Raw genomic sequence first — 15668 nt, 5'->3', positions numbered from 1 at the left:
AGTTCAAAGTCGCACAGGAAGTCGGCCATTTTGGATCAAGTACGCGATTTAGTGGTTTTCGCACACGTTGTTTGGAGAGTGATGCTCCGTCGCCCTTTTCACCAATCTCCTTCAAACTTCTGCTATATACCCTTAAGACATAGGGGAAAAAATTTGACCGTCGGATTTTTCAAAAGTTGAAAGGTGTGGGCGTGGCTAAGCCTCAAACTTTGACCTGTCGCCACGCTACTCTTTTTTTCACAGCTCCCTACTGGACTCCTTTTACCCAATCACCAGGATTCTGTGGCAAACAGCAGTAGACAAGTTGAGGTTACTTGGTCTCCAGTACTGGCAGGTTTTGAAAAAAGGCGGGGCTTTGGGACCATGGCGAAAATCGCCATCACGCCATGGAAATACGTTTGTCTCATTTCTTCAGTTATCGTGATATTGCTACGAAACTTCTGGTGAGTGATCCTAGTCTGAGCTCCAAGAGAAATAGACAGCTGAAGTTTGTGGGCGTGGCCTATATTCTTAAATAGCGCCCCCTAGAGCCATTAAAACTTTCAGCCCCAAGCCATGCTTTGACTGAGGATTACGAAATTTGGTACACTAATGTGGGGTCTCAGGACCTACAAAAAAGTCTCTTGGAGCCAAGCGTAAAGTCGCACAGGAAGTCGGCCATTTTGGTGCAAGTACGTGATTTAGTGGTTTTCGCACACATTGTTTGGAGAGTGATGCTCCGTCGCCCTTTTCACCAATCACCTTCAAACTTCTGCAATACACTCTTAAGACATAGGGGAAAAAATTCAACCGTCGGATTTTTCAAAAGTTGAAAGGTGTGGGCGTGGCTAAGCCTCAAACGTTGACCTTTCGCCATTACTTTACTTGACTTAATAACTCCCATGTGCATGATCAGATCTTTTTCGAACTTTGTCTGTGTGATCATTGACCATATCTGTAAACAATGACAATGTGGACAGCTGACATCACCTAAGCCCCGCCCCCTGACTACAGGAATTTATTTTTTATGCTGAAATGCCCATATTTGTCCCCTCTAATTTAGTCAACATGACCCTAAGGTCATGCACTGTCTTCATGATGCTGTAATGACCATTCAGATCTGATAGCTTTCCAGAAAGGGAGGGGCTTTGATGCCATGGCGAATTCTGGCGTAACGCCGTAATCTTAATATTCAATTTAATGGTGAGCTCAGAGGGGATGCTGAGTCAGGGTGAGGTGCAGACTAGGAGGCCATTCGCGGTTTCTGGTGTCGGGGTGGTTGACGTTTCTGTTCTGTCAGACGTGCACTGGTGCGACGGCAGACCGGAGCGGCGCGGAGCTGCGAGGGCCGAACGACGCTGCTTGCAGCTTTAATTAGGCCCGAGCAGCGAAAGCGCTGCGAAGGCCTCTTGTTTTTGCTCTGATTATTATTATTTTTTGTTATTCCGTGCCCCCTTTGAACAGCTTTTTGGGGACCTTAACATACCCCAAAACTCACAATATTTTGCACACTTGTCAGGCCTGGTGAAAAATTTGATATTTTAAAGGTCCCAAAAAAATCGCAAAGAAAATGGCTGAACAGCGCCCCCTACAAAGTGAAAAAAACCCCTCTCCATAAAGCTTAGTTTATCGTACAGTTATGAAATTTGGTATACTTGTAGTACTCAACAGTCCGCACAGAAAAGTCTCTTGCAACCATGGTCAATATCAAACAGGAAGTCGGCCATTTTGGGTTGAAATGGCGATTTTTTGCCTTTTTTGCCGTTTTTAGGGTCCGTCTCTGATTGGATTGCTCGATCATTTTTCGCACGATCGTCTCAAAAATTGTGTAAAATTGCTCAGAAGGGATGGGCGAACAAAATGAGATAAGGATTCTGAGTTTTCGTATATGTTGAAGGGGCGGAGCCAGGCCTCGAAGTTTGACTACTCGCCAAAAAAATTTAAATTGCTATAACTTCATAATTGAACGGAATAGAGTTACCAAACTTTCTGTGGTAATTTGTCATTGACCCACAAAGTAAATTGAATGGTCGGTTGATGACATCACACAAGCCCCGCCCCCTCAGGACCAAAAAGGTCAAGTTTTACTGTGAAAGGTCCCAAATTGCCCCATTTCACTTAATCACCACAAATTTGGAGCTGGTAACTCAAGGCAAGTGGGGGTTGCTTGGCGTCACTTTATGGGAGTTTTCGGCAGAGGGCGGGGCTGTGGCGGCGCGGCGAAGTAAGGCGTACTGCCGTGGCCTTACGTTTGCCTCCCATTTCTTTATTTCTAAAGATGTCGTCACGAAACTTCTTGTGAGTGATCCTAGTCTGGCCCCCCAAAAAATCTGACGTGAACATCCGGTGGGCGTGGCCAATTTTCTGAAATAGCGCCCCCTAGGACCATTAAAACTGTCAGCCCCAAGCCATGCTTTGACTGAGGATTACGAAATTTGGTACACTAATGTGGTGTCTCAGGACCTACAAAAAAGTCTCTTGGAGCCAAGTGCAAAGTCGCACAGGAAGTCGGCCATTTTGGTCCAAGTACGCGATTTAGTGGTTTTCGCACACGTTGTTTGGAGAGTGATGCTCCGTCGCCCTTTTCACCGATCTCCTTCAAACTTCTGCTTTATACTGTTAAGACATAGGGGAAAAAATTCAACCGTCGGATTTTTCAAAAGTTGAAAGGTGTGGGCGTGGCTAAGCCTCAAACTTTGACCTGTCGCCACGCCACTCTTTTTTTCACAGCTCCCTATTGGACTCCTTTTACCCAATTACCAGGAATCTCTGGCAAATACGAGTAGACAACTTGAGGTCACTTGGTATCCAGTCCTGTTAGGTTTTGAAAAAAGGTGGGGCTTTGAGAGCATGGCGAAATTCGCCATCACGCCATGGAAATACGTTTGCCTCTCATTTCTTCAGTTATCGTGACATCGCTACGAAACTTCTGGTGAGTGATCCTAGTCTGACCCCCAATAGAAATTGAGAGATGCAGTTTGTGGGCGGGGCCTATTTTCTGAAATAGCGCCCCCTAGGACTATTAAAACTAACAGCCCCAAGCCATGCTTTGACTGAGGATTACGAAATTTGGTAACCTAATGTGTTGTCTCAGGACCTACAAAAAAGTCTCTTGGAGCCAAGCGCAAAGTCGCACAGGAAGTCGGCCATTTTGGTCCAAGTACGCAATTTAGTGGTTTTCGCACACGTTGTTTGGAGAGTGATGCTCCGTTGCTCTTTTCACCAATCGCTTTCACACTTCTGCTATATACTCTTAAGACATAGGGGAAAAAATTCAACCGTCGGATTTTTCAAAAGTTGAAAGGTGTGGGCGTGGCTAAGCCTCAAACTTTCACCTTTCGCCACGCCACTCTTGTTTTCACAGCTCCGTATTGGACTCCTTTTACCCAATCACCAGGAATCTCTGGCAAGTAGCAGTAGACAAGTTGAGGTTACTTGGTATCCAATACAGGTAGGTTTTCTTAAAAAGGCGGGGCTTTGGGATCATGGCAAAAATCGCCATCACGCCAAGGAAATACGTTTAACTCTCATTTCTTCAGTTATCGTGATATCGCTACGAAACTTCTGGTGAGTGATCCTAGTCTCACCCCCAATAGAAATAGCCACCTGAAGATTGTGGGCGTGGCCTATTTTCTTAACTAGCGCCCCCTAGAGCCATTAAAACTGTCAGCCCCAAGCCATGCTTTGACTGAGGATTACGAAATTCTGTACACTAATGTAGTGTGTCATGACCTACAAAAAAGTCTCTTGGAGCCAAGTGCAAAGTCAAACAGGTCGGCCATTTTGGTCCAAGTACTCAATTTAGTGGTTTTCGCACACATTGCTTGGAGAATGATGCCCCGTCGTCCTTTTCACCAATTGCCTTAAATCTTCTGCTATATACTCTTCAGACATAGGGGGAAAAAGTCAACCGTCGGATTTTTCAAAAGTTGAAAGGTGTGGGCGTGGCTAAGCCTCAAACTTTGACCTTTCGCCATTACATTACTTGACTTAATAACTCCCATGTGCATGATCAGATCTATATCAAACTTTGTCTGTGTGATTACTGACCACATCTGAAGACAAGGACAATGTGGACAGCTGACATCACCTAAGCCCCGCCCCCTGACTACAGTAAGCCTATTGTTTTATGGTTAACTGCCCATATTTGTCCCCTCTAATTTAGTCAACATGACACTAAGGTCATGCACTGTCTTCATGATGCTGTAATGACCATTCAGATCTGATAGCTTTCCAGATAGGGAGGGGCTTTGATGCCATGGTGAATTCTGGCATGACGCCGTGACCTTACATTTGATCATAACTTCCACAAACAGCCTCCCATCTGCACGAGACTGAACATGGCAATCAACAATCATGCCCTTTAGCCAATGAGACACAAACGGGTGGTGAGATTTGTATAATGTCACCACAGTGCCCCCTACACACCATTTAAACAGCAATAACTCCTACAGATGAGGTCGTAACTGCACCAAACTTGCTATGTGTCATCACACAAAGGCACTCAACACAATCCTGAGGTAATTGGTTAATATCACTTTAGCTCCGCCCCCTGACAGATATTAGGCCCTGAATAATACATGCATAATGCAATTCACACCAAACTGCATGCAAATTGTTGTTGTCAACCTACAAACTGCTCCATGGGATATTTTCCTAAATTTGGGACAGCGCCCTCTAGATGCAATAAAACCTTTGTAACTTCTAGAAAAAAAGCTCTAAGCTATATCAAACATGGTGGGAGTCATCACACAACTGCAATCAACACATGTATGTGCTCACTCATTCAAATCACTTTAACTCCACCCACTTACAACGTTTTGTCTCTAGATGACCCATGCAATGTTTGATTGATGCCAAATTAACAGAAAACCATCTTTCATGAGCAAAGATAACCTCAATGGGATTTTTATGTAATTGGTCACAGCACCCCCTAGATAAGACTAAAAGTTAATAACTTCCTAATACAAGGTCAGAATGGCACTAAACTTGGCTTGTGTCATCACGTGACTGCACCGAACACATTGATGTGGTTGTTGAATCAAACCCCTTTAGCTCCACTTCCTTTCAGCTCCCTGGTTCTAGGTAATACAAACGTCTGATTGATCCCAAATTAACAGAAAACCATCTTTGTCAACCAAAGATGCCCTAAATGGGAAATGAATGTAATCGGTTACAGCAGCCAAACCTAACATCATTCTTCAATACATTCAAAGATAAAGGCCATAATTGAATTAAACTTGGTTTGTGTCATCACTTCACTGTAACAGTTATAGGTCATCGTTGATTCAAAGACCTTTAGATCTTCCACCTTTTAGGCCTTTAGCTCTACATACCACACGAAACATCTGATTTACGCCAAACTAACACAAAGCCATCATTGCCTACCTTAGACGACATCAGTACTGCAATGTGGTGCTGCTATGGGATGAGCAAGCATGCGAGCGAGACATGTAGTTGAGGCAGCAACAGACGGAGCAGTATCTAAGACAGCTGCAACAAAATCACTAAGTCATAGCTACTGCCAATTATTATTCCAGCTGACCTGCTCATATTCAATGGTGGCAGAGGACAAATAGTTGTTCCCCAGATAAAGGGACAAGACACACGTATTGCAGGATGCAGCCAAAAAGCAGCAAACTAAAGTTTATTTCTGTCTAATATTTGTGAGGGAATGAGGGAGTCACATAAGAGGAAAATTAAGCCCCTTCCACTGTGCCATCTTCTCTACACAACAAATTATTACAGACCATCAACATTAAACTCCCAATTGTCAACCATTCTCCCATTCTCTCTAGCAATCATACGTGACTTAATGTGTCAATATGCATTTTCTGGGGGACATTCAGTCTTTAACGAGAGACAGCCAGTTAATATTATTATGATTGCATGTAACACATTATTAATATATACTTGACAGCTATATTGTAAATACAGACACAAAAAATATACACAAGCACACACCAATATAGTTTCATTTTGGGTTTCGCCCTGAACCTCTTTTGGATAAGCTGCCACTGTTTGTACTTTCTCCATCATGTTCAAGTTCAAGCATTATACATTACACTGTTATTTTATGTAATTTATAGTTGTAACAATTAAAACACTAACAGGTTTTACCTAAATTGTATATGACTAATAGGCTATTTGGAATTTTATGTGTAATGACATATTTAAATAATATAAGGTTTGTCTTCTTGTAAAATCATACTTGATAAAGTAGTCTGCACTATCAGCAGGGCAACACAGGGAGTCGAACCCCGTCCCAACAAGTGGGAGTACCTGTACCATTGCCTTTGCTTTTTTTGTGCAATATGACCAGGTAAAGCAAACCCTGCATTAAGAACAGCATCACAGTAAGCCGCTGAAGCTTTAACCACTACACTTTATTAGTTGTGAAAAAATTTAATGACAGTCCAATTGCAATTCAATTTGTGTTAAAATATGTGTTCAATACGTTTACGTATATTATCTAACTTGTTATGTTATGCAATGCTGTCTTATTGCAAGTAACGAAACCATAAACAATATTTTTTTTGGTTTTTTTGGTTTTTTTTTTTTTTTTTTTTTTACATTTCAGAACATATGGTACATGTTTGTATAATGTATATGAATACAGTATACAACAACTATATATATACACAACACACAGTAAAAAGCACTATATGATTTAAAAATCCCTACAGCCATTTAACACCACACATGATGCCCAGATTACCTATAAAAATCACTACGGCCATTTAACACCACGCATGATGCCCAGATTACCTATAAAAATCACTACAGCCATTTAACACCACACATGATACCCAGATTACCTATAAAAATCACTACGGCCATTTAACACCACGCATGATGCCCAGATTACCTATAAAAATCCCTACGGCCATTTAACACCACGCATGATGCCCAGATTACCTATAAAAATCCCTACAGCCATTCAACACCACACGATGCCCAGATTACCTATAAAAATCCCTACAGCCATTCAACACCACACATGATGCCCAGATTACCTATAAAAATCCCTACAGCCATTCAACACCACACATGATGCCCAGATTACCTATAAAAATCCCTACAGCCATTCAACACCACACATGATGCCCAGATTACCTATAAAAATCCCTACAGCCATTCAACACCACACATGATGCCCAGATTACCTATAAAAATCCCTACAGCCATTTAACACCACACATGATGCCCAGATTACCTATAAAAATCCCTACAGCCATTCAACACCACACATGATGCCCAGATTACCTATAAAAATCCCTACAGCCATTTAACACCACACATGATTCCAAGATTACCTATAAAAATCCCTACAGCCATTTAACACCACACATGATTCCCAGTTTACCTATAAAAGTCACTACAGCCATTTCCAATGACACATAACTATTATCACCACAAAGTACTAAAACCATTTTACGACATACATGATGACCCGATCAGGAAAAAAAGCTACAACTGTTTAAATCCACAAAAAATTCCCTGATGGTCACTAAAATATGTTGGCATAACAACTGCCTCCATTTCATAAACCTTTGATTTTATATAAACGTGATCTATTAAAGTGCCCCTTTCTGTGGTTGGATCTGTGACTATTTGGGCATAGCCTCTGTCAGTCACAATTTTCAACACCACAGATGACTTTAAAATGTCATCATTAAAATCCCCCATCAGCAATACGTTCTCACTTTGAGGCTCCAACCAATCAAGCAACTTTACTAAATTTGCTTGGAATACAGATAGAGGATACAAAGGGGGCCGATAAATTACAGCCATTAGTAGGTTTAAACTAACAAATTTGTAAGTTAAACACTCCAAGTTCACGTCTTGAAGCTTTAAAAGTTCAAAGGCCACTCCTTGTGCAGTATAGATGCCAACACCACCACGTTGTTGGTCTTGCAACGCCGCCAATGCCGCTTGATTACTAGTATACGATAAATGTCGTGGACAGTTGTAAAAACTGTACCCATCAATCTTTACCGTATCTGAACAGGCTGTAGTCAGCCATGTTTCTGTGACAGCAATACAACTTGGTTGCAAATGCCGTGTGCAGAAAGCCAAGTCTTTAACATGTCTATTCAAACTTTGGACATTCATTAAAAAGAAAGTAAAGACAGATGTGTTAAATCTGTCCCACTGTGTATGTCCACTCAGAAGTGGCGCCATCCTACTGACAGCAACCGTGATGTCATCTTTACAGTAGATTCTTTTTGCATCAAACTTCTGAATCGTGAGCCCAGAAAGAGTCGTGACACGACTAAGGGCAACATACGCTTGGCCAGGCGCAAATATTTTACTGAGACTGACCACAGCTGTGTTAACAGTCAAGCCCTGTACTTTGTGGACAGTACATGCCCATGCCAGTTTGAGAGGAAATTGACGTCGTAATCCACCTTTAACAGTGGCTTTTTCCTCTTCTGGTTCAATAGGTGTGGAACCAGCTAAATTTGATGACAAAGACTGGGAGGTTTTCCTCCTCTGCAAGCCTACACGATGGTCATCAAATTGAACATAAACCTTTTTAGGAAAGGTGTCATTTTCCTGCATTATAATCTCCGTCACAATACCACAGACCCCGTTTACCAAACCATCGGCAACATCCACATTTTTGCACAACATCACACGCGCACCCTTACCCAACAACAACTCTTCAGCCAAATTTGTGTTCGAAGCTCTAGCATGATTACCTTCCAACAACTTCAGTTTGCCAGTTTTTTTATCATTAACATAATCTTTGGCTTTAAATGATATATAATCAGGACAAGTCTGACATAATTGAATAATATTGTGCTCATTTACTTGTTTATTCGTCGCAAATATGTGCAAGGCTGAGCTCACCTCACCTGTTTCACAAGTTTTTAGAATCTTTAAATCCTCAGGTAACAGCGGTTGACCTTTGGAATGAGTCCTAATCCTATTTAACAGCTGGGAAAACACTGCATCTTTTTGTCTAACTATCTCTGTTAATTCAACAACCTTAAATAGATCAGTCCATATGCTGCTACCTACACCATCAGAATAGAGTGGTTTCCCTTTAACAGGAGGTAGCTGGAAAAAATCTCCAACAGCCACAACACTGACGTTTCCATAAGGTGAAAAGTTCCCCGTTTGTTTAATCTGCCGCAATCTACCATGGACATAGGATAAGAGGTTGTGATCTACCATTGATATTTCATCTATAATGAGAAGCTGGAGATCGCAAAATCGAGAACGCAAAGAATTGAGCTTCTCTTCACCCAAAGGAGTGTACGGTAAGCGTACATCCTTTCCTATAGAAAATGTTGAGTGGATTGTTGTGGCCTCCAAATTATATGCTGCTATACCTGTGGGAGCTGTTAAGAGCACACACGTGTTGTCGGGATGTTTACAAGTAGGTGAGAGTAATCTTTTAACTTCATACTCTATCGCGCGAATCAAGTGACTTTTCCCTGTGCCCGCACCGCCAGTAACAAAAATATGCAGTGGTTCAGGATTAACGCCATTAACTTTATCTATACACCACTGCCGGATCTGATTAAAAACAGAAAACTGTTTCTCATTCAAAGATCTAATTAATGCCAGGCCTTCAGTTCTACTCATGACGTTTCTCTTCTCTAATCGTCCAATGTCTTTAGATGACGGAGCTAAATCTGGGATGATTTCTGGGTCATCGTTTACCGTTTGTGAGCTCTCTTTTAATATTTCCACACATTCCAAACGCTCAACCTCCAACTCTGGACACAACTCACACCAAGCATTCTCTAACATTGCATCACCAACAATATTGTCCACAGCCTCCAAACGATCAGATTCCATTTCATATTTACCCCGATTTAAATCTACAACAGACTTTACAGAACGGTTTGCTCCATCAACAAATCTAATAAAACCGGTTCGGTAAAACTCCTCAAATGTTTCACAGGTTGAAGGCTTAAGTTCAGTATCAAAGCGATGTGGCAGAAACAACTGCAACATGCTTTGATAAAACTTCTCTGGTTCTCTGGTTTCAGAAAAACGGGCGTAACGAACAACGGCTGGCTTAGTCCGAGTTCTTTTTGCGACAAATCCGAAATCACTACTCAACTGTACGGGGTTTTTACATTTCTCGTTTTTACTCAAAACACGATATTCTGAAGCAAACGTCGCAAGGCACATGTCATTAAATGTATCATCATTAGGTCTGTTCTTATAACGGTCAGCTATGCCGCACATCCACATGTCGTCGGTACTGAGATCCTGTGACATTGCCTTTTGTCTCAAAACAGCAATGGGTAGACTCATTTTCACTACATTATCACCAGTGGGAACAAAAACTACTTTTCTAGAACACTCTTTTAGATGCATGTTGGTTAGTCTGTACACAGCTTCCTGTGCACAAACATCTCGGTTATGAAGATAAACATTTCCGAGTGTCTTCAAAGCCTCTTTAGCACTAACATTATCTTTAGCTGCTTCTCTTTGAGAATTAGCAAGCAGAAGGCCAATTTCCCGCTCGCTTTTGGACATATAAGATACTATATAAACACAACACGCATAAGCATCTACACAATATTGGATATCAATATTAGCATTCCAAGCTTTTAACAGCAACCTGCTATACTGATTAATCCATATCTCATCAACTTGCCTCTTCAAAACAACATGTGTATTTCTACAAAATCGTTTATAAGCCGTTTCAAATAATTCCTGGCTAATCCCCAGGCCTCTAAACAGATCTTCCACACTGGTATATGGACAGTCGTCACTAGAAATTGCAGTCTTTACTTTAGTTAAAATGGCACTAGCTACATCTTTGTCCATTTCTTGTTTACGTGATTTATCTTGACACAAACAGGGACACTGCACAGTAGAATCGGTTTTATCGCATTTACAAGTCTTTGCTGCATCTTGATACTTTTCACCACGGCTAATAAAAGTTCTAGTAGATGCAGGTCGTGGAAAATTAAAACGACAAACAGTATTTTTCTTTTTACAAGTCTTTGAATGTCGTTTTGAATGTTGCTGCACAGATGAGACTACTTCAGACAGTGAATCTTCTTCAGGAGGGAGTTCACATGTCACATATTTGTCAATGAATGCAGTGACCTCCTCATCTGTGTTCTTGTCTAAAACTGGAGCACCAGAAACCCAAAACAGACAATGACAATGTGGAGAACCACGCTGCTGGAACTCAACACGATAATAGTAATCTACAATCTTACCGATGGGATTGGCAGGAGACATAAGAACTTCTCTTAAGAAGACGTGCCATCGAAAATCAAACATTCGAGCAGCAGTGACAGGATTTCTACGCAGCAGTTCACATTTATCAGCCCACTCCAGCTGTTCCACTGTCTGTGTTCTGCCTTCCTGTCTCAAAATACTGTACAGGAGATTAGTCCATCTCATATCTGCTGACGAAAATGATGCAAACCATGTAGGTTTGCCCAGCATTCTAACACATGCCAGCAGGTCGCGTTGTGCAGTCTGCCAAAATGCAGGTGTGCCCCGAATGGGTTTGAGGAAACGATACCCATCATCAAACTCCAACAGCTTATTTAAGGAATCCTGATCCTTTACCAAATTACGCAAGTCATGGGATTCACCACTTTTACCTTTACGCAGAGCTATAGAAACTTTAGACACAACCTGCTCCAGTTCAGACATGTACTGCGCAAAAAAGATATATTCGACATTATGAGCAAATCGCCCATCAGCGTGAAGAAGTCTAGTGTTAAAATAACGATTCAATGTCAAATTATATTGCCGGCTTTCGTGGTATGTTTTTGATCCTGAAGGAAATAATACAGGGAAACATTTTGCCTCATTTGTAATATCAGATAGCAATTTCACCGGATTATTACCTTCACCAGGAGCTACATTTAACACGTTGTCAACATACTGATCTAATGCTTCTTGTCCTATATCCACTGGCATGAGACAGGTGTCCTGAAACATACAGTGTTGCTGTCGATCATGCAGCAGTTCGTCTTCATCCTCTTCTATGCACGCACCCTCATCTTTATCAGCAACACTATCCTTTTCCGATACAGAATGGTCATCCACACGAGAAAATTCATTAATCCACGCTTCATTGAACTGTACATCTTTGTAATGTAAATTATGATGTTTTAAATACTGAAGAGCTTCCTGGACATGCACTGCGTCAACATACTGATAATCATAATGGCCTTTATATGTTAATTTACGTTTTAACTTTACAGGTAATAAAGACCCCTCCATGTTGGTGCGTGGTAACAAACTGCACGTTTCAACTATATTTGCTGGTACACAAGTTACAGGACCATGAATTCCATTCTGACCACCTTTAGGCAGAGCCAACATTTTCATAAATGGTATATTTAAAGCTATCAAATGTTGCTCTAATGTATTTAATCGTGCCAACTGAGGTGGGATGGGATCAACAGTCAGTTTGTTGATTGAACTCTGTGGAGGTATTTGACATTTGTTAATTTTATAATGGCAGGTGTAACAGATATACAATGAATTTCTAGATGTATTGAAAAACTCACATGGTGACTTGCAGGCACTGGTGCATCTATGCACATAATCTTCACTTATACATTTATCTGCTATAAGTGACATTTCTTTGGTTTTTTTATAATACTCTTTGCGACAATTTAAGACCTGATGTTTAAATAACAATCGAGAGCACACACAACACACAAAATCAGGTCCATCTTTTACCTTCTCCAAAAATTGCTCAGTGACAAAATCAAAGTGTTGTGACTTTAATTTAATCAGCTCTCGTTTGTGCTTTGTACTTTCTATTAATCGGGTTTTATGTTCAACTTTAAGATACTGCCTTCTACTCAACTCTCTTACTTTTTGTTGATGAGATAAATTATGGTGGTATTCATGAATACTCCTCCGTTTAACTCTTTCTTGATGAGGCAAATTATGGTGGTATTCATGAATACTCCTCTGTTTAAGTCTTTCTTGATAAAGCAAATTATGGTGGTATTCATGAATACTCCTCTGTTTAACGTTTTCTCTGTAAGACAATTTATGACGATAGTTATATGAACTCATCTGTTTAACTTTCTGTTTATGTGCAGAAACAAATTTGTATTTAAATTTGCTGGAGTTGATTTTTGTCATCCTGTATTCAAAACTTGTCTTATATAATTGTTGGTACTGAGTTTTAACTTTTTCATTAAATGTATTGTCATTTCTATATAGAAAGGCTTTTGTGAAATACCTTTTTTGTTTTTTATATTTAGACAAAACTTTATTCATTTTGATACTTTTAATGTTTGGGTCAGCATTTAACTGCTTTTTTGTTGATCTTCTGCACCTGTTTACAGTGTCTGACAAAGACTCAACTCTACAAAAACCCAAACATGTTTCTTTGTCACCCTGCTTAGTGCAAATAATAGGTTTAAAAATATTATTATAGTTTGACAAATAAAGTCCCTCAATGATGAAATTACTGGATTTAGGGCTATATTTGATCCACTCAGTGCCATTATTAATAAATATGTGCACGCCTAACATATTAGCTGCAGCCCTAAATTCTACTTCTGTAGCACAGTGACCTACATACTTCATCTGGGAGTTTTCAATATATTGTGACACAGAAGCATGTTTTCCCAGGAACTGTTGACACTGTTCAGTATTTTTTAACATGTATGAAACAACAGAAAGTCGGACCTTACGATGGCCTTTCTGTGACCCACTAATTGAATGAGCTACAGCTCTGAAAAAACTATTACCATCTTCTACAATATCCTCTGTCTTACACACATTTCCTAAAGTCCCACATGGTGTAGAGTCTTGGGATGTGTGTTTGTCATAATCTATTTTCAACATGTTACAAAGAGTTTTACAAACATCTGCAGACAGAGGAGTAAAAGCATTGGCATGATCAAAGACACGGGCATCATGTGCTTCTATAGAAGCAGACACAGGTTTTATGGTCTCTAACCGATCCTTTAAAGGTTCAGTTGCAGCTTGTCGAGTGTTATATTTTCCAGAATCATCATCTACAGTCTTGCAATACCCATAACATGTTTCCATGTTAGGCTGTTTAACACAAACGACGGTCTCATAATGGTTACCATTACAATTTTGTAAATAAACACCTTGATTAGATATGCTGCTGTAGGAGCTGTATTCAAGCCATTTATCATTACAGTAAGTGAAAATGTTAATGCCAAAATAATCAGCGGCAGCTTGAATTTCTACCTCAGTTGCCCAGTTTCCTACATATTGCATCCTAGACGAGTTAAGATAGTGTGGAACCGAGGAATACTCACTTCTTAAAATACTTTGATATGTTTGAGGATTCCTTTTTAACTGGTTTACCACAGCGAGCCGAAATTTTCTATGATGTTTCTGGGTGCCAGTAACAGCTCGACTTACTGCCCTGAAAAAACAGTTTCCATCACCCACTATTTCCTCATTCACACATGGTACACCCAACTCACCAACACCACAACAAGCATAATCACACTTTTCATACTCCACATTCAACCGTTTACACAGAACCTCTGACACATCACTAGAGATGGGATCAAACTGCAAAACCTTTGTCGCAACATCACTAACAAAAACAACAGAGTCCATATCCTTAACATCATCAATCTTCGTCCTTTTGCATGCTGTGGATGTGGATGACCTTTTGCGCTTCTCCCCTTTGGCCTTCGTGGGAACTGCGCTTGTTTGTTCAGATACATTTTTAAATGTGTCCATCTGAACAATATCCACTCCAGTGATCTCAAATGACTTCTGAGATCCCACTAGTTTACTAGCAAACCTCTGAAAATGTTGAAAAACATTATCAAGGTTTGCAAAGTACACAACTACACTCTGTCCTGTCGGGTCTACCATGCTGTCTGCAGAGCGTGCATGGGAATCTACTACAGCATAACGTCCATTATCACAAATGATAGCGCAAGTATTGCCACTTAATGTCATAATGCAAGTTTCATGCTGTGTGCACATCTTCTGCAATCCATCCAGGAGAGGAGTGTACACACCAGCATCTATTAACTCGCCTTCAACTACATCTACATCTCCTGAAACAAAATCCCCGTAAACAAGCTTAAAACGCTGTTCTTCTATGTCAATTTCCTTTGGCAAGTCTGGAACAGAGAGAAACTCATGTCCACCTCTAATCTTTTTGTTGTCGCGCAAATCTGTGTACAGCTCATTTCCTAACTCAACAACGTTATCCAACACGGCAAAGTCCCAAGAAAAAACACTCTTCTGTTTGTGCTTTGTTAAAGCAACAACAGTAATAGCTGCACACTGAACTCCCCCATATTTAAAACGCCTATCGCCCTGGTGAAATGATCCTAGGATAGAGTCTAAACGTGTATCATCCTTGTGTAAGATTGTATCATCTTCATCAAAATTATTTACAACAGAACTGCTTGAAGGTTCCTGAACAGTTGTCTCTGGAACTAGAGATGAAAGCAAAATCTGTGAACGCATGCAAGAAGGGGTGTTAGTGGACTGACCTCTGGGTGATGCATGCACGTGATGGCAATCACCCTTCTGGCCAGAAGGAGGCATCACAGCATGAGCAGCACCAGACCCAGAGACAGACCCAGGACAACCAGATGCCTCCTGATGGTGGGGTAAAGGCAGCTGGTCACAGTCCAACACCTATATAAAAGAAATTAAAGGGCAATACATCCTAAACACCATCAAGATTTGTTTAGTTTTTATGTTTGAAACACACACTT

General features: G+C 40.6%; 1 protein-coding gene across 6 annotated transcripts in view; it reads right to left on the bottom strand.

Annotated features, from left to right (window-relative positions):
* Positions 1 to 232: 232 nt before the first annotated feature.
* LOC129156316 (uncharacterized) overlaps positions 233 to 15668 on the bottom strand; it is a 96804-nt gene continuing 81368 nt past the window's right edge. For all 6 annotated transcript variants that reach the window (XM_070549647.1, XM_070549648.1, XM_070549651.1 and 3 more), the window contains one exon: positions 233 to 15588. In XM_070549647.1, the coding sequence (XP_070405748.1) occupies positions 7450 to 15588 (8139 nt within the window). In that variant the 3' untranslated portion in view covers positions 233 to 7449. The remainder of the gene's footprint in view (positions 15589 to 15668) is intronic.

Source organism: Nothobranchius furzeri, chromosome 3, assembly GCF_043380555.1.
Source record: "Nothobranchius furzeri strain GRZ-AD chromosome 3, NfurGRZ-RIMD1, whole genome shotgun sequence".
NCBI classification, from domain to species: Eukaryota; Metazoa; Chordata; class Actinopteri; order Cyprinodontiformes; family Nothobranchiidae; genus Nothobranchius; species Nothobranchius furzeri.
Note: the sequence above shows the minus strand (reverse complement) of the source record. Positions and strands in the feature narration are given on the sequence as shown.